At 60.4% G+C, this 18,189-nt stretch overlaps 6 protein-coding genes across 6 annotated transcripts; 2 read left to right on the top strand and 4 right to left on the bottom strand.

The window, feature by feature from the left end:
* Positions 1 to 27: 27 nt before the first annotated feature.
* eso1 (uncharacterized protein) lies at positions 28 to 2,376 on the bottom strand (the record flags this gene model as incomplete). The annotated part of the gene is made up of 12 exons (XM_060599341.1): positions 28 to 618; positions 650 to 985; positions 1,019 to 1,088; positions 1,121 to 1,173; positions 1,233 to 1,322; positions 1,358 to 1,387; positions 1,423 to 1,839; positions 1,876 to 1,999; positions 2,031 to 2,139; positions 2,175 to 2,224; positions 2,256 to 2,288; positions 2,321 to 2,376. 12 exons carry the CDS (start codon positions 2,374 to 2,376, stop codon positions 28 to 30), a joined length of 1,959 nt encoding a protein of 652 aa, XP_060456045.1.
* A 236-nt stretch (positions 2,377 to 2,612) lies between these two features.
* APC1 (uncharacterized protein) lies at positions 2,613 to 8,288 on the top strand (the record flags this gene model as incomplete). The annotated part of the gene is made up of 4 exons (XM_060599340.1): positions 2,613 to 3,952; positions 3,987 to 4,915; positions 4,954 to 5,614; positions 5,651 to 8,288. 4 exons carry the CDS (start codon positions 2,613 to 2,615, stop codon positions 8,286 to 8,288), a joined length of 5,568 nt encoding a protein of 1,855 aa, XP_060456044.1.
* Positions 8,289 to 8,347: 59 nt separating this feature from the next.
* On the bottom strand, positions 8,348 to 9,280 carry CcaverHIS019_0308480 (uncharacterized protein; the record flags this gene model as incomplete). The annotated part of the gene is made up of 4 exons (XM_060599339.1): positions 8,348 to 8,470; positions 8,509 to 8,759; positions 8,889 to 9,099; positions 9,278 to 9,280. 4 exons carry the CDS (start codon positions 9,278 to 9,280, stop codon positions 8,348 to 8,350), a joined length of 588 nt encoding a protein of 195 aa, XP_060456043.1.
* Positions 9,281 to 9,593: 313 nt separating this feature from the next.
* RNR1 (uncharacterized protein) lies at positions 9,594 to 12,775 on the bottom strand (the record flags this gene model as incomplete). Its single annotated transcript, XM_060599338.1, has 5 exons — positions 9,594 to 11,952; positions 11,998 to 12,143; positions 12,241 to 12,371; positions 12,439 to 12,448; positions 12,734 to 12,775. The coding sequence occupies 5 exons, from the start codon at positions 12,773 to 12,775 to the stop codon at positions 9,594 to 9,596; spliced, it is 2,688 nt and encodes an 895-aa protein (XP_060456042.1).
* Positions 12,776 to 13,663: 888 nt separating this feature from the next.
* nop56 (uncharacterized protein) lies at positions 13,664 to 15,414 on the bottom strand (the record flags this gene model as incomplete). Its single annotated transcript, XM_060599337.1, has 2 exons — positions 13,664 to 14,869; positions 14,908 to 15,414. The coding sequence occupies 2 exons, from the start codon at positions 15,412 to 15,414 to the stop codon at positions 13,664 to 13,666; spliced, it is 1,713 nt and encodes a 570-aa protein (XP_060456041.1).
* Positions 15,415 to 15,853: 439 nt separating this feature from the next.
* Positions 15,854 to 17,844, top strand: CcaverHIS019_0308450 (uncharacterized protein; the record flags this gene model as incomplete). The annotated part of the gene is made up of 5 exons (XM_060599336.1): positions 15,854 to 15,940; positions 15,991 to 16,006; positions 16,140 to 16,339; positions 16,375 to 16,657; positions 16,697 to 17,844. The coding sequence occupies 5 exons, from the start codon at positions 15,854 to 15,856 to the stop codon at positions 17,842 to 17,844; spliced, it is 1,734 nt and encodes a 577-aa protein (XP_060456040.1).
* Between the last annotated feature and the right edge of the window lie 345 nt (positions 17,845 to 18,189).

Below are 18,189 nucleotides of genomic sequence, written 5' to 3'. Positions count from 1 at the left end.
ATAGACAATACAGACTATTAATACAAGTCACTTCTTGGGCGCGAAGAACGCCTTGATTCCCGCAGGCTTGGCCTTCTTCTTCCTCGCTCCTCCGTCACTCGTTGCTCGGGGTGTACTCCCCCCCCTCCCATATTGAGCCTGCAGGTCGGCGGCAAAGTGCCAGTCCCGATGCTCGGCGCGCTGTCGCGCGACCCACTCTTCGTCTGGAAGTGCGAAAGTCTCCCCACACCTCGGACAGGTCCATCCAGCTCCGTCTACGCTGTTCCCTACCTCGCCCAAAGTGCCTTCTCCCTGCTTCTCCACCTCGACAGCGGGGTCGGCCTCGCCCACGTCAGATTCCACTTTCGCCTCGGCCTTTCCCTTGCCCAAGAACGCTTCGAGCGGTGTCGGTTTCGGTTGCGTGCTGAGGGTCGGTAATCGTCGCTTGGCTGGTGGCTCACTCCCAGACCCCGACGAAGCCGAGGCTTCGCGCTCCCCCCTCTTCCCCGAGGCTTCTCGCTCCCCCGGCTTTTCCCCCTCCCCACCCTCCCCACCCTCGTCACGCGCCCGTTTCAAGAACCCCTCGATCCCACGTTGGCCCTCCTCCAACTTCTCGAGTGCGTGAAACGCAAGCGAGATCTGCCGTCAGCATTCCCCTCATTTGACTCACATTGTTGTACTTGAACCCGGTCGACGGGACATGTTCCCCCCAAAGCCGACGGGCATATTTGACAATATGCGCAGCGTCCAGGTCGCGAGTATATGGAAACGCCATTTGACGGGAACGCGTATCTCCCCACCCAACTCGGGTTGACAGGACTAATGTCTTGGGCCACAATCCTGGCGAGACGCTGCGCGCTTCACGCAGCCGTACAGCCAAATCGCCAGCCAGTATGGTCAGCCAGTGGTGTCCCTCTCTGTGGGTCACCACGCTCGGAATCGTATTCTTCGACGCCAGCATCGACTTGGTCGACAGCTTCTCCTTTACTTCCGTGTGGTCGATGCCCTGATGTCAGCTCGACGTGGATGCGTAGCTCACTCGGAGGATGTTGTATACCCAGATACTGTCTTCGCCGAATTTTGACTGCATGTCCTCGAGCGTGACAGACCTGGCGTTAGGACTATCCAACGTAATACATACAGCATGTCGCTGACCGTCTTGGCGCTGTACTCCTCCGCAATGGCACTGCCTAGCTTCCCGCCCAAGAAGCGGATCCGCGATCAGCTCCCCATACTCAGGACCAGCAACGCACATCCGTAAAGTCCATGTCGCGCATGAAACCAGGCGTGGCCGCTAGACGTAGAATAGTTTGCTGGTTCGGTTTCTTCCATCCGCTGCAGATCTGCCGTCAGCTCGCGAGAGGTATTCAGAGCGGACCTTTGCGAGCGTCTTGTTGTGCGCAATCCCCTGTTGTCAGCTCCAAGACACCAACTTGAGCCCACGGCAGAGCACGTGTAGTGCAGTCGGCGGAACACCTCGGCGCGCACGTCAGCCATGATTTCGGCGCCGAGGCACAGCGCCCAATCGGCCCAGGTCGACTCCTGTCCCTCCTCCCATCCTCCGCATTCTCTCTCCACGTCCTCCACCCCTACTTCCCCCATATCAACCGGCACGACGTGCCCCGCCTTGCCCCAATCCAATGGCGGAGGGGGCGGAAGAGGCGAGTCAAGCCCGTCAGGTGCATCTGGTGGCACTGTCCGGAGATAGGTGTGCAGCTCAAGTAGGCGATCAATCACAATCGGCGTAAGGTCCATAAACGCCTCGTCGATCGACGCCTTCTCCAGCTCCCCCTTCGGCACCATCTCCCGGAAGACGGCGAGGATCTTGAGGCTTTCCCGCCGGTACGGGTCCAGGCTGACCTGGCGTCAGCTTCTCACAGAATTCCCTTCGCTCACCTTGTGCGTCCGCCGGTCCACGTCGTCCCAATATCCCGCTTCAGTATCGCCTTCGCGGTACGTTGCGACGTGCTGCACGACGAGGTTTGGACAGAGCTTCTTCGCGTCCCGCGCATTGTGCATCCTCCAGTCAGCCCAGCATTGGCAGTGCGCACCGCTTGATCCCGTACGCGCGGGCTGGGTAGTTGACAGCAATGATCGCGCCCCATTGACTGCAGATGAGGGGAACGTCGTCCGGCAAGCCCAGGCGCACCTGCTCGAACTCTGCCGTCAGCTTGAGGTAATACAGTTGAACTCACGCGCAAACGCGCCGTCAATGTCCCAGTGCACGATCGTGCGGAGCGGGTTACTACTGTCAGCTTAACCAGAGTGAGGCTCACCAGACCGTCATCGCCTGCGGACTCAGCAGGTGTCTGCCGTCAGCCTTTTCCGGATTGAAGCCAACCGATAGGTCAGCACCGTCGGCGTTATCGATCCTGAGGGCCCCGCGAACGGTGACATTGCGGTCGCAGTGTGGCCGGAATGAAGGAAGGTCTGGAGGAATGGCCAGAACGCGAACATCTGAACGCGAAATGACAAGTTGACTGGACCCGTGCCTGAAAACAACAAGACGGAGATTTACCAAGTGTCCACTCCATTCGTGTGCCTGGGTCGAGATGTTGGCCAAGTGAGCGATCACAACAACTGCAGCGCGTTCTACATCATCAACATCATACTCTACCTCTAACCCACTTCCCATGCTGCAAGCAACGGTCCTTGGGACCGGTACATCGGCAGCGACTACTTTCTACACGCAGTCCGATTCGCCTGCACGCTCCTTTCTTGCGCAGCCGCGATCGCTCGACCCATCTTCCAAGCCCTCAGGGCGGTATGACGGAACGAGCTACGGCGACGAGCGCCTAACTTGGTCCGGGCCAGAGGTCACATGGACGCGCGGCGTCGAGCTCATCCGTCGGTTCAACTACTCCTATCTGGGCCAGGACGTGTCGTGCGCCACGTTGGCATGGTTCCATACGCCCGAGGAGGCGTGGGTCGCCTCCAACCCTCATGGTGGGGAAGCACGGCCAACTCCCAAATCCCGTCCTGCCGAGGGTACATTTGGACCATTCCACACGAGTGCCGACGCGCGCTGGATGGCGCGCACGAAGCGTGCGCACCGCCCTCAGGTCGGCCTCCAAAGGGCTGTGGTGGTCGTGCTACAGCGCCAGATGGTCGTACACCTCGCCACGGGTGAGAAACACTTCCGCTACCTCTCGTTCCCCGTCGAGAGTATCTGGGCACTTCCCAGTGGTGGGGTATTTCTCCAGCGCCGCGTTGAGCGGTTGCGTACTACCCCACGCCTGAGCCTGGACGGCGACACGTCGCTCGACAGCCTCAGCCTCAAGCTCGAGGCGAACAAGGGCCGCGATGCCGAGAGCCCACGTCTCTTCTCCGTGACGGGCATGTGGGATGAACCGCTCAAGGTCGGCGAGGCTGTCCTCGACGGCCAACGACTCGTCGGGCAGCCGAGCTATCTCAAGGCCTCCGTCACCGTCCTGCTCGTCACGCCCGACCCCTATCCGTTGGTCGTGGCGTGGGATGCGGACGAGAGCAAGGTCGTCGTGTTCCGTTACACTACGGTGATGGAGGAGGTCGAGGACGACGCGGTTGACCGACGGGCGTCCACCGCAACGCGTCTCCGACCGCACGAGCTCATGAAGCAGGCGAACGCGCGCCGCGGGCGCCCTTCTGGAGTGGGAAGACGCAGTTCTGCTGCTGCGACCGAGTTGTTTGAACGCCCCCGTCGCCGCTCACGCCTCTCAGAAGAACCTTTCCCACCACCTGATGTGCCTGGGGCGTTCTCTACCCGCCTCAGCTTTGGAGGCGGGCATGAACCCAAGCTCCGCCGCGTGAGCACCGCGTCGATGATGCGCGAGGACATCAACCCGTTCGGCGACCGTGACCGCGTGCTCGACATTGTCGCCGAGGACCTCTTCGACACGACGATGGTACACGGCCTCGGCGGGGAAAAGCAGCTCAACAACCGGCGCAGCGACATTGTCATGGACCGCATCTGGGGCTGGCGTCCGCCGACCAGGTGAGCTGAACTGTGTTTACGGAGCTGACAGCAGCATCATCAACCCGGCCACTATCCGCGTCTTCCTCTCCGAGAACCGTTCCTCTGCGAGCGTGTTCCTCAACGTCCTCATCCCGGCTGCAAACGGCCACAAGGGCCTGTTCATCTTCCACGTCGAGCAGGCACGACCAGCGCACTACGTCTTCTCGGAGGTGCGCATGGTCAAGTGTCTCGCAGCAGCACCAGTGCTTGCTACCCGCGCACACGTGTACGACACGCTTGCAGTCGACCTCGAGGGCGCCGCGTGGATCCTCACTCCCTCTGGCGGCAAACTATCCGTCACCATCCCCCAAGTCCCCGCCGATCTGGACGTCGCGAATCAGTTCGCGTCGCGTTTAGGATTAGCAGTCGGACCTCTGCGCCTTGTGGACCTCGTCGAGCCTAGTGGGATGAACGTCACGGCCGTGTACAATGACGGCGAGCGCGTGCGCATCTCCACCGACATCACTCTGCCCAAAGGCCTGTGCCGCCGCGCGATGGAGGCACTCTCCTATGCCCTCGCGCCAGAAGTGTACGCCGAGCTGTTCGAGGCATACCTTGGCCGCACGCTCGGTGTGAAGTCGGGGTTGGAGCAGTGGCGCGTGCTAGCGGACGTCATCCTGTCAAAGTGTGGAATCGGAGCCGCAGCTCCAACTCCTGTCACGACGGACCCTACACTACTTCGCCTGGCGCGCCGGCTGGGTCGCAAACCCCCAACTATGGCAGAGCCACAAAGCGTGGGCCCAGCTGCTTGCGCGCCCGAGATTATCCTTGCCCTTCATCTCGTTGCGCAGGACTGCCGGCTCGCGTCCACCACCGAGCCTGACCTGCTCCTCATCGCACCTGTCCTCGCACAACTGACTGCGGCCGTGGGACGACGTGACTGGCTTGACTACTGGGCTCGTTTGATGCCCTCCTCCATCGAGGGTGTCAGGTTCTCCACTCGTGAGCGAGCTACAAACCTTCTCTGAAGCTAATGACAGCCCCCACCGCCATTGACACATCACTACTAGACCTCTTCCCGGAGCCACCAGACGTGGTCTCGTACCTCTCGCGATCGACAGTGATGAAGACGTGCCCTTTCCCCATCCCACAATCTGCCTTCACTCACTCGTCCCCGCTCGGGTCCGTCCGCCCTTGCCTCCAGACCGAGCGGATCACGGAGATCTACTCTCGCCTCAGCCCTGGCATGACAGGTTCCTCGATTGGATCGGCCTGCCAGCAGCGCGGCCTGGCAGTCATACATTACATGTTGGATAACGGCCTCGACGAAAAGTGGTTCGCAGACGTGCCGTTCGGTGTCGCCATGCCTGCGGCTGAGCTCTTCCGCATCGTGCAACAACACCCCCCAGTCGACGCGTCGCCAGCCGTCTATTCCTTTATCGGGCGCACCGACCTCACTATGCTGTCGAGTACTAAGAGCTTCTCCATCCTCGAGCTTCCTATGGGTGCCGAGGAGGACGACGAGAAGAAGACAATCGGCAATATCATGAAGTCTGTGCACCATCCAGGAGCCAAACACGCACACTTCTCGGCCTTGCCGCACGTCCGCTTCGGCTCGGATAAGCGCAAGGAGGAGGTCGAGCGGATCATGCAGACGACACAAACGCGGACAGTGCCGATAGAAGATCCCAAGGGCTTGAAGTAAGCTGTTGTGCGCCAAGGTATAGCTGACCCCAGCGAGCAGGACATACAGACCAACTACCAGAACTACGTCAACATGCTCGCACAGCGCACGTTCGCGGTCACTGTTGGGCAGGGCATGTGGCAGTTTGCGTCGCGCTCCGCGCCGATGGGTAGCACCTGGCACATTCCGCCATTCGACCTCAGCGTCAAGATCGTTCCCGCCAACCAGGTGATGCATCCACAGATTGCCGAGGGGGTTGAGTGGCCACACTTCCACCACGCCGTGGCTGCCGCACTTTCGATCTCGCCGGATTCGAAGGGCATCGACGCGTCATGGGTCCTGTACAACCGCCCAAGCACGATCAACGCTGAACACGGCGGATTCCTGCTGGGCCTGGGCCTGACAGGCCACCTGCGCAAGTTCGGCTCGAAAGAGACATTTGCGTATCTCCATCTTCGGCACGAGAAGACGACGGTCGGCACGTTGCTCGGCATGGCTGCATCCTTCGCCGGCAGCCAGGACCCTATGGTGACCAGCCAGATCTCGCTGCACTCGAATGCGCTCCTGCCGCCCGGTGCAATGGAGCTAAACGGGTCGCCATTGGTGCAGTCCACGGCGCTGCTATCTATCGGGTTGGTGTACGCTGGCTCCAAGCATCTCCACATGGCGGACACGACGCTTCGTGAGATCTCGCGGACGCAGATGGCGGGCGTCGATTCGTTCACCGAGAACCGTGAGGCGTACTCCTTCTCAGCGTCGATGGGCTTTGGCCTCGTCATGCTCGGGCGCGGAGGCAAGACGCCGAGCGCAGTTGAGAACGAGATGCTTCAGGAGCTCATGCGGTGCATCTACGGCAACGCCCCGGACGTCAAATACGACGCCGCGAGCCGCAAGGGCCCACATGTCGACCCCACGGAAACTTCGCCCGGCGCCACGCTAGCCCTCGGCCTAATGTATCTCCGCACGGGCCGCAAGGACGTCGCAGACATGCTCGAGATCCCTCAGACCGAGCTTTCGCTCGAGAGTGTCCGCCCTGACCAGCTCCTCATTCGGACATACGCGCGCGCGATGATCATGTGGGACGATATCCGCGGGACAGTCGACTGGGTCAATGCACAGTTGCCGTCATTCATCGATCACAACGTCCACAAGCTCACATACGGCCTGCTCGACCTCAACACCGAGCTGGCGTACTTCAACATCGTGGCCGGCGCGTGCTTGGCTATCGGTGTGCGTTTCGCTGGCCGTCCACCAGAAACCGCACACACAGTGCTCATGAACTTCTTCGCTGTGCTCGGCAAGGCGGCCGCCGGCCAGTCCATGACGTACGAGGCCCGCATCAGGCGCAACGCTTCGCGTCAGGCTCTCAACACTGTCACACTCGCGCTCGCGACGCTAATGTCTGGCACAGGCGAGCTGAACGTCATGCGCCGCTTACGTGTGTCGCACGGGCAAGAGGGTGTTGGTGTGACCTACGGCAGCCACATGGCGATGCACATGGCGCTAGGCCTCCTCTTCCTTGGTAAGGGGTATTACTCTCTAGGCAACTCGAACATCGCGATCGCGGGGCTCAGCATCGCGTTTTTCCCCCGCTTCCTCTCAAACGTCAACGACAACCGCGCCTATCCCCAGCTGTTCCGACACCTGTGGGCGCTGGCTGTTGAGCCGCGCTGCCTGATCTGCCGCGACGTCGACACGCGCGAGACAATCACGTTGCCGATCAAGATCAAGCTTAAGGGCCGCCGCGAGCCGCAGGGTCACATCAGCCCGACACCCGTCGCGCCCTTCTCGTCCCTTGACACGATCTATGTCGACTCAGTCCGGTACTGGCCGATCCGGTACGATCTGAGCAAACCCCGCTACCGCGACCACCTCGTGCGCACGCGCACAATCTGGGTCAAGCGCCGGGCCGCGTTCCTCGACTACGCCGCCGACCCGAAGGGGTACCGCAGCCTGTTCGTGCGCACAGGCGTGACAAGCAGCTACGACATGCACCACGACTTCCTCTCGGCCGCGTCGCCACTGTATCCAGAGCCGGAAGCGTTATCCGACCTCTTCGCCGCGCACTCCAACGACGTGGCGGTTCATGCAGTCGGGCGGTGGTTCACCGGCCCGAGCACGCTTGAAAAGTTCATCCGAAACGTCATGTTCGAGTGCGTCGCGCTCGACAAGGGCGCCCTCTTCCCCGTCTACGTGGGCATCTACCTCGCCTTGGCTGGAGACGATGGGCTACGCCTCGCACGTGCGGCCCAGGTCGCCTTCCTCATCCGCTTCTACCGCCCAACTGTCTTTGACAAGGACTATGCGAACCACACGCCGGGCGAGCGCCGCCACCCGATCCTCCGCCAGACGTTCCTTCATGCTCTCAAGCGCCGCCTCACAGTCCCCCGCCCCGACGACGCATGGGCATACTTTGACTCTGGCGAGTGGCCCAGCACGAAGGCCGAGACGCTCGCGCTCTACCTCGCCGGCCGCTATGTGCCACCAGTGCGCATGCTGCAGGCGCTGCGTGGGCTTGTGAGCAACAGTAGTGGTGCCGAGCGTGACATGCTCGAGTTCAAGGCGCGTGCCGTCGCGGACAAGTATGCGGCACTTGTGGCAGCTCAGTACGACGAGGGTGAAGGGGCTGCCGACGTGCCCCAGTGGAAGCTCGACAGTGTTCAGGATGTCGTGGGGATGTACGCAGCCTAGTGTGGGGCCTGTAAATCTAGTATCATGCATGTACACTATCATACAACGAATCCAAACGCTCAGGCGGCAGCAGTCACGGGTCGCGCCTCGTCGGCGTCATTGACGCGTAGCACCTTGGCCCACTCGATGTAGTTGAAGCGGCCCTGGCGGTCGGTGAATGGGCCGCTGAACAGGCGATCCATCTGCGTGAGCTCAGGCGGTAATCCAAGGGGAAACCCACCTCCTCCTGGTCCATGCGGTCGCCCAACTCAGCGAGGAACTTGCGCACCTCTGCGACCTGAACCCATCCCTTATCCCCGTCATCGAAACACGCAAACGCCTCGAGCAGGTCATGCTCGCGGTCGAGGTGGAGGAGGCGCTCGCCCATCATTGCGAGGAACTGGGTAAAGTTGATGCCGTCGGCCGAGCCAGTCGTACGCCCTGGCCGCGCCGTGAGGAGCGAGTGGAGAAGGTCAGGAGTGGGGGTTTGACCTGGTGTCAGCTGGGACGGAAACTCTAGTGGGATAAGGAGGGGAGGTGTTTTTGATGGGTTGGGCTGCTGGCTGTTCAACCTGCTTAAACCACCTACGCCCAGGCCCGAAGAAGGACACGGCTCCTCACCAAGCTCAGTCAACATCGTCCTTAGGTCCGCCTCGGATACGCGCCCATCGCCGTCCTGGTCGATCATGTTGAACGCCTCCTTGAACTGCTTCACTTGCTGTGCCGAGAACATTGTGTATGCGGCCCCAGAGGTTTCCCGAGCGCGTGGGACCTGGGGGAGAGAGGAGGGAAGGCCGCGGCCGAGGCCCAGGGCAGTCGGGGCAGGTTTGGACTTGGTGTCAGCTATAGCGGAAACGGGGTAGCTGAGGAAAGGGAGGACGGTGCGGGGAAGAAGGTGGTGATGGGGAGGTAGTAGATGAGGGAGAGTGAGGGGGTTGCGGAGTGGGGATCTGTCGTTGACAATGCTGGGGTTATGCGGCGAGTGCGTGCGCTGGCGAAATCCTACTCACCATTGTGTTGAAGAGTGATTGAGAATGTTGTTGAGAGTGGTTGATGGGTGGCGAGATGGCGGCAGGGTTGTTGTGTTGCCAGGGATAAACATCAGTCGCGCATGGAACCGCGCATGGAACCGCGCATGGTCGACCGTGGGAAAGCTTCCTCAACCGATGGCTCACTCAACTTGACACCCTTCAGTATCTGCATGCACCCCTTCCTCCCGCGCATCTCCTGCCTTTCGACATCTTAGTCTATGCAATTCATCTGTAGCGTAGCAAAATAAGACATGTACAACATCGCCAACGCAACCCCACTCAGCACAAAGGTCCATTACCCAGAGCACATGACGCAGGCGTCCTTGTTGTCGATGCTGCACTGGAGAGCCGCGGCAGCACGCTCCTCAGCGCGGCGCTTGGCCTCCTCGTACGAGATCTCCTCCGAGTCGCTGGGCGCAGGCGTCTCAGAGGAGCGACGGGCCTGCGACGCGGCGGTTACGGACGGGTGCACGGCCTTGGGCGCGGTCGTGTTGATCTCAACCTTGCGCATGGGCTCGACGAGGTCAGCCTGCTGCGCCATGGGCTTCTTGAGCAAAGAGGGCGTGTTGTCGAGCGCCTTGGCCTGCTTGAGCGTACTGGCGTCGATGGTGAACTGGATAGCGTTGGCCGAAGGCTGCGTGCGGAGGTAGTATGCGCCGGTCTTGAGGCCGCGCTTCCAGCCGAAGAAGTGCATCGACGTGAGCTGCGAGAACGAGGGGTTCGACAGGTGGATGTTGAGCGACTGGCTCTGGTCAATGAACGCGCCACGGTCGGCGGCGAGCTCGATGACTGCCTTCTGCGAAATCTCCCACACCGTCTTGTAGATGGCCTTAATGTCATCGGGGATGTTGGGGATGTTCTGGACCGAACCGCGGTTGGCAATGATGAGGTTCTTCATGTTGTCGTCCCAGATGCCGAGGTTGATCAGGTCGCGCAGGAGCCAGGGACACACGACCTGGAAGTCACCCGAGAGCACACGACGGGCGTAGAGCATCGAGGTGTAAGGCTCGAAGCACTCGTTCCAGCCGAGGATCTGCGAGGTCGAGGCAGTGGGCATCGGCGCAACGAGGAGTGAGTTGCGGACACCGTGCTGGGCAATGTTCTTGCGCACCGGGTTCCAGTCCCAAAGGTCGGTTGGGGTGCGGCCCCACAGGTCGAACTGGAGCTTGCCCTGCGAGATGGGCGAGCCCTCGTACGAAGGGTACTTGCCAAGGTCCTGGGCCATCTCGCACGACGCGGTGAGAGCGGCGTGGTAGATGGTCTCGAAGATCTGCAGGTTGAGCTCACGGGCCTCTGGCGAGTCGAAGGGCATGCGGAGAGCCATGAAGGTGTCGGCAAGGCCCTGGACACCGAGACCGACGGGCCGGTGACGCATGTTGGAGTTACGCGCCTCAACAACGGGGTAGTAGTTGCGCGAAATGACCTGGTCGAGGTTCTTGGTAACAACCCTGGTGATGTCGTGGAGCTTCTGGAAGTCGTAGGCCTGCGCCTCGAGGTCGACAAAAGCAGGGAGAGCGATCGAGGCAAGGTTGCACACGGCAACCTCGTCGGGCGACGAGTACTCAATGATCTCAGTGCAGAGGTTGGACGACTTGATAGTGCCGAGGTGCTGCTGGTTCGACTTTGAGTTGGCCGCGTCCTTGTAGAGCATGAAGGGGCCGCCGGTCTCGGTCTGGGCCTCGAGGATGGCGAACCAAAGCTTCTGAGCCTTGATGGTCTTGCGACCATTGCCCTCGCGCTCGTACTTCTCGTAGAGCTGCTCAAACTCCTCAGAGTGGACGTCGGCAAGGCCGGGGCACTCGGCAGGACACATGAGGGTCCAGTCGCCATCCGACTCGACACGCTTCATGAAGAGGTCAGGAATCCAGAGGGCGTAGAAGAGGTCACGGGCACGCATCTCCTCCTTGCCGTGGTTCTTCCGGAGATCAAGGAAGTCGAAGACATCGGCGTGCCACGGCTCGAGGTAGATGGCGAAGGCACCGGGGCGCTTGTTGCCGCCCTGGTCAACGTAACGGGCAGTCGCATCGTAGGCACGGAGCATGGGAACGATACCGTTCGAGTAGCCGTTGGTGCCAGCAATGTACGAGCCCTTGGCGCGGATGTTGTGGATGTGCAAACCGATACCGCCGGCAGTCTTAGAGATCTGAGCGCAGGTCTTGAGCGTGTCGTAGATGCCGTCAATCGAGTCGTCCTTCATGGCAACGAGGAAGCACGAAGACATCTGTGCGTTGGGCGTGCCGGCGTTGAAGAGGGTCGGTGAGGCATGCGTGAAGTAGCGCTCAGACATGAGGTTGTAAGTCTCGAAGACGCGGTCAAGGTTCTCGCCGTGGATGCCGATAGCGACACGCATGAGCATGTGCTGCGGGCGCTCAGCGACCTTGCCGTCGATGCGGAGGAGGTACGAGCGCTCGAGCGTCTTAAAGCCGAAGAAGTTGTACGAGAAGTCGCGGTCGTAGATGATCGCAGAGTCGAGCTTGTCCTTGTGCTTCATCGTCACGTCATATACCTCCTGCGAGACCATAGGTGACCGCTTGAGGGTCTTGGGGTTGACCCAGTTGTACAGGTCGGTGATGACCTGCGAGAAGACCTTCTTGGTCTCCTTATGCAGGTTGGACACGGCCAGACGCGCGGCGAGGATGGCATAGTCGGCGTGACTGGGGTCAATTGACGCCACATTGCCTGTGGCAGGGTTTACTCACGTGGTGGTCAGGTAAGCGGCCGTCTCAGCCGCAAGGTTGTCGAGCTCAGTCGTGGTGATGCCGGGGTAAACGCCAGCAACGACCTTCTGAGTGATCTGGACGGGGTCGACAAAGTTGCGGTCGAGGCCGTACGACAGCTTATGGATCTGTTCGCGTCAGCCATGTCTCGGGTGTTTGGTGTTTGGTGCTGGGCGGACGTGTCGGTTGCGGCGCGTGTGGTCTGTTCGCAATGTTTGGACTTACACGGGCAGTGATCTTGTCGAAAGCCACCGGCTCCTTGCGGCCATCGCGCTTGTAAACCCACATACTGGACGGGGAGGGGCGTGGGTGGGTGGGTGGAAGAGCGGCTCGCCTGGCGATGGGGAGATGCGGGTCTGACGCGTCAGTATTGAAGTGGCGAGCAAGCGAGAGTCTCTCTCGAGCTCTCGGTCGCGTACTCACTAGGAGGGGACTAGAGGAGCAAGAGTGGTAGCAAGACGTTTATCAGCAGATGGTTCGCTGGGTATCTGTTGGAGGAGTGTTGTGGTGGAAGGAGGAAAAGTGAGGGATGAGGGAAGGTGGCTGGAGGAGAGGGAGGGGGCGAGGGTCCAGTCAGTTGTTATAAATCACGACGCGTCCTGCAGGACACGAGTCCAGTCATGTCCTTCCCTCAATCTAAACTGCTGCCATACGGTAAGAGCGGGGTCAAATATACCACTAACAATGACGTGTGGCGGTGTTTGTTTTGTTTATTTACCTGGATTTTGTGATAATGGTAGGGTTGGCGTGTTTTTTTCATTGATCTGATCCCAATATCCCAAACCCATGCAATGTTGGGCGCGAGGCTACCTACCACATGATTGATCCATTTTTCAAAGTGACGCGACGCGCAATCCGTCCCTCACATGAATCTCTGATGAACGATGCTCACACTAGCCCTGATTCCACCACCCCCCCAAAGCCCCAAAGGTCGCAAACGTCACCGATTGCAGCTGCACATTCAACTGGATGAATATGCAGCTCAGCCAATCCATATTGCGTGCATGAGCCGATCGAGCATGGCGTACATATCCTGCTCACCGCTCACTACGTTGCTTTCAAGCACAGATAACCTCTGGTCGCTATTCGCCGACACCGCCTTGCCACGATGGCAACGGCCCAAGCTTGTGCTCCGACATCCTGCGCGGTGGCGCGTGAGATCCATGTTCATGTGATCCAGATATCATCCGGCGCAACATTGCTCCTTGAGACATGTACACTTGGGCTGACGGCATCCTAACTCTGCGGCGATCCAGATGAGGCGATCTGGTGATAAAATAGCGGTGTGCCGATGCGGCAGCCTATGATGTTTGTCCGTGTCACTGCGTACATCGCGGATTGAATGGGAGGAAGCCGCGTCCGAATCGTCGGCAATTCCTATGGCTGCTCACATCAAATAACGGCTCACAAAGTTTGTACGAGTGCCCCAAGCGCGATGCAATGTCAGAGAAGCCAACAACCGCCCACAACCCACCCTAACCACAACCCCGCGGTCCTATGCGAATGCATGAGATAAAGAAGCCAGTAGTACAGCAGTGGACAAGCAGCGCGCATGCGCAGCCCGAGCGCCTCCACTCGGGCGATCTATTCCCCCTCCCCCTCCCACCAGGAGACCAGTCGAACATCGGAATCAGGCAAAGAGGAGGAATTAGTCCTTGGACTTCTTCTTGTCCTTCTTGTCCTTCTTTTCCTTCTTGTCCTTCTTGTCAGACTTGTCCTTCTTCTCCTTCTTGGACTCGGACTTGTCGGACTTGTCCTTCTTCTCCTTCTTCTCCTTTTTCCTCCGCCCCTCGTCCTCGTCCTCGTCCTCGTCGCGCTTGCGCTTCTCCTTCTTGTCCTTCTTGTCCTTCTTCTCCTTCTTGGACGGGGTCGCGGCAGCGCTCGACGCCAGCTGGGCGAGCTCGGGGTCCATTGGTCCACGGGCCTTGGCGGCAGACACCTGATCCTTCTCGACCTGCTTGGCGGCAGCCTCGATGTCGGCGGCAGAGACGTCGCCCTCGTCGTCGTCGTCGTCATCCTCGTCATCACCGAGGTCGGCGGCAATCGCCTTCAATGCCTTCTGCATAGCGTCGGCGTTCTTGGAAGGCGCAACGCCGGTCTCGAAGAAGGCAAGGCGCTCCTCAACCTGCGCGCGCAGGGCCTCGCCGAACTTGTTGGTCGGCACGTCGGAGAAGCAGTCGATGCGGCACGCGATCGAGCACTTGTTCGCGAGGAAACGCGAGATGCGGCCCTTGTACTTGGAGCCAGCGCGGGAAATGAAGCTCGAGTGGTAGATGAGACCGTACTTGGGGGTGTTGCCCTTGGTCTTGAGAGCGCGGAAGAGGGCCTTCTCGGCGCCAAGAATCTGCACGGTCGAGGCGGGGTACTTGGCGAGGTTGGTGAGCGAACCGGCGTGGCTGATGAGGCGAGCGGCAATGGTCTCGCCGAGGAGAGCCGACAGGTTGGGCGCGACAATGCTCATCTTCTCGACCAGGTAGCGACGCAGGCTCTTGCGGTACTCGGCGAGCTTGACGACACGCTCGGCAAAGTTGGAGATGTTGAGGAGGTCGATCTCGTTAATGTCCGAACCCATGGAGGCGCGGGCCGCATCGAGGACGTTACGGGCGCGGGTCTCGTCATCGTCGAGGATCTCCTGCATGTCGGCGAGCTTGTCCTCGTTAAGCTGAGTGCGGTCGCCGATGAGGACGGCAAGTTGGGCGTACTGGTGCGCATCGGGGACAAGCTTGTACAGCTCGGGGAAGTGCCAGCCGTACCACTCGCGGCAACGCATCGAGAAGGTGTTGAGGTCCTTGTCGAGCTGGTCCGAGAGCGAGATGGCCTGGATGATCATGTTGTCCGAGCGGTTGACGTTGAACTTGGGGGTGAGTCACTAGCTCCACATGGGGTTCTCACCTTGACCTTGCCGCGCGAGTACGAGTGGCCGAGACCGAGCTGGGCCTGGGTAATGTCACCCTTCTCAAGACCCTCCTTGGCGAGGAACTTGTCCTGGTAGAGACGGACGCCACGGATGAGCTCGAGAGCACGCTCCGAGGTGTCGCAGAGGATGCCAGTCTCACCCTGGATCGCACCGGCGAGGCCACGCTCCGAGACTCCGAGGAGCACACCAGCCTGGGATTTGTTACCCTTGGAGCCAGAGCTGGGGATGACCATGGCGAGGAGGCTCTTCAGGTGGGGGTTGAGCACACCCTCCGAAACGTCGTTGGCGTTCTCGAGCGCCTGCGCGGCGCTGGTGAAGGGGAAGAACGAGGCGAGCTCGACCATGCGGTTGAACGTGTTCCAGTCATTGATCGAGTCCTGGAGCTGCTTGGACCGCGCGGCAATCTCCTCCTGGAGCTTGACGTTGAAGATGGCATAGCCAGAGGCGCCCTCAAGGAGGATGTGGGTGAGTGAGCCGGACATCGCGCGAGTGTCGAAGTGGTCGGTGGGTGGGGATAGTGGGGACGGTCGGGTCGAGTGGGTTCCGAGTCGCTAACTCGTTTTAGGGTCAAGAGTCCAGCAGCGTCGTTGATGGAGGATGGATGTTGCAGGTTACCTCCGAGGCCGACTTGAGCGAGCAACCTTGGGATCGAGAATTCTTGGATGTTCAACACTAACCGGACAAATTCCAGAGAAATAATTCATCAAAATTAATATTATTGACATGCGACAGTCACGTGGATTCATTCGGAGATCGGGTCGGAGACCCCACAGTCACACTGTTTAGACTGCTGTTAGTCTGCCTAAGTCGGAAACGAGTCGGCTCAGCCGAATGCCGTCGTTTTATCATTCACCGTGACCTCACTTCAACTCTGGTGATGACCATCACCTTTCTCATCATTCGCCACTTCTCGTCTTGACAATGTCTGAGGTAGCGGAGAACGGCGGGCGCTGTACACCGCCAACTGTCGCAACCAGGAAGGCGCCACACCCAGTGTCCGTGCACTTTGTGAGTCCACTTTGGTGTTTGGTCCAGTGAAGGGAGGTAGCTGACCGCAGCTGGGAACTTGTAGTGGTACGTCTGCCACTTGTTGTGAAATCTGACGCTAGGCGGAGGCCCCATATCGTCTCGTCAATGCTCGTCGCTCGCGGTCGACTTTGGGAACAACACCTGGCGTGCGCCCCTTGGAAAGCCCAGCTGATGCCAGTCTTCGACGCCGCTGATGGCACCAACAACCGCCTGCATCAGAGCGCGCTGCGCATGGTCAACATCTCGCGCCTTTTCGTGACGCACATGCACGCAGACCATGTCCTGGGTATCGTGGCCATCATGGCGGTCATTATGAGTGGAGTGGGGCAGTCCGAGGCGGGGCTTGAGCGCCTGCGGGCGGCTGGGACGGCCAAGAAGGTGAGCTGACTTGGGCAGACGTGATCTGATAGCAGGCGGATATCAACATCTACGGACCGGTTGGGCTGCGCGAGCTCATCCGCACCACGCTACGCCTCACGAAGGCCACCCTCTCCGGCGCGTACGCCGTGCACGAGCTCGTGCCGCCTGGCGCGGAGAAGGGCGCCGGGTGCTCCGAGTCGGAGCTGCACGTTAACGAAGCGGTGGGCCGCGACGTACTCGCCAACGAGGAGGGCGTTTGGGAGATGATCGTGGACGAGCGCTCGACCAAGGGCACCAAGGGCTGGATGGTCAGCGCTGGGCCCCTAGTGCATCGAGGTGAGCGTGGCCCAACCCGACTTGCACCACTGACGTCAGTACCCTCTATTGGCTATGTCCTACAGGAGCCAGCATCTCGCAAGCCTCTGGACACGGCACGCTTGATCCCTCTCCTGCAAGCTAATGCAAAGGAGCTCGCGGCACAGGACCCACCTGTTCGGCACCCGCTGTCGCTTCTGAGCCATCTCAGCTCGCTCCCGCCACCACCACCACTGACGCTGCCTTCTGGCGAGGTGATACACCCTCCCGAACCGACAGGCGAGCCAGGGCGCAAGCTCGTCATCTTCGGGGACTGCGCAGGCGGTACACCTAACGAGGCGCTGCAACGTATGTGCCATGACGCATCTCTACTCGTGCATGAGTGCACAAATGCCGCAATTCCCGAGAGCGTCGGTAAGGGCGACCGTGGGCGCGCGGTGCGCGCGAGCGGCCTAGAACAGAGCTTAGAGGCGAAGCGGAGCAAGGAGTTTGACCAGGCAGCCAAAGATCGCGGCGTTGTGCGCGAGCCGTGGATCTTCCACGGCAACCACCAGACAACGAGTTCGGCTGTCAAGGCGGTCGAGGCGTTCGCCGACAAGCGCGATGCGACTCGCGTCAAGGCGCGCTCGCGCGGCCACGCCACGCCTGACGAGGTCGGCGAGTTTGCGTACGCCATCAATGCGCGCCGCGTGGCAGTCAACCACTTCTCTGCCATGTTCCCCTCGCCGCGCTTCGCGACAAACGAGCCCTTCCCCGCGCTGTTGGGGCCAATGAGCCCGTACCCCTATCCCGTACCTGCGGCCGAGTTTGTGGGTGTCAAGGCGTTGCCGCTCAACACCTCGGAACTTCACCTGCGCGTCATCATCCAGAGTCTCGTCAACCAGATCAGCGCAATCTGGAACGGCCCGAACTGCCACGATCACGCGCTACAGGGCCCCGAGCCGCACCTCATCAAGCTCGCAGTCGCTGCGCGCGACTTTATGGTGCTTCGTGTGCCCAGCCATGAACTGAGCGAGAGCGAGGTCGAAGCGATGCGCGGAGCACGCGAGGACTCTGTTAGCGTCATGAGGAGCTGGTCGTGTGACGGAGGCGCGTGGGTCGGCGAGGGCGGGGAGTGGCATTGGATTGGCGTCGATCCTCCGCCAGCGATGGGGAACAGGATGCACGACGTTGTGCCCAAGGACGTCAGGTTAGACGGCACGGGGTAGAATTATAACCGGAGTAAAAGTATGGAGTAGAAACATGTACAAACATCCATTCATCGGCGGGCATCCTGTTCACTCGCGTTGAGGGAGCAGACTCAGCGAACTTGATAGAGCCGCTGTTGGGCAAGTACACCAAGGAAGTCACGCTGTCGTGAAGAAGCGCCTCAGACCATAAGCACAGTAGTCAAATTGCACCACGCGTCCGCCAGCAGGATCTCTTGTCCGCTCCAAATCCTCTCCACACTTCTGACATCACCCAGCCTCGAGCGGCCCTCATGCGCCTTCTCCCTCTCTCTCACTTCCCCATCACACCAATTACTCCCTCACGTCGCCCCTCGCGTGCTCGTG

The sequence above is a fragment of the Cutaneotrichosporon cavernicola genome, assembly GCF_030864355.1.
Source record: "Cutaneotrichosporon cavernicola HIS019 DNA, chromosome: 3".
NCBI classification, from domain to species: Eukaryota; Fungi; Basidiomycota; class Tremellomycetes; order Trichosporonales; family Trichosporonaceae; genus Cutaneotrichosporon; species Cutaneotrichosporon cavernicola.
This window is presented reverse-complemented; position numbering and strand designations above follow the sequence as displayed.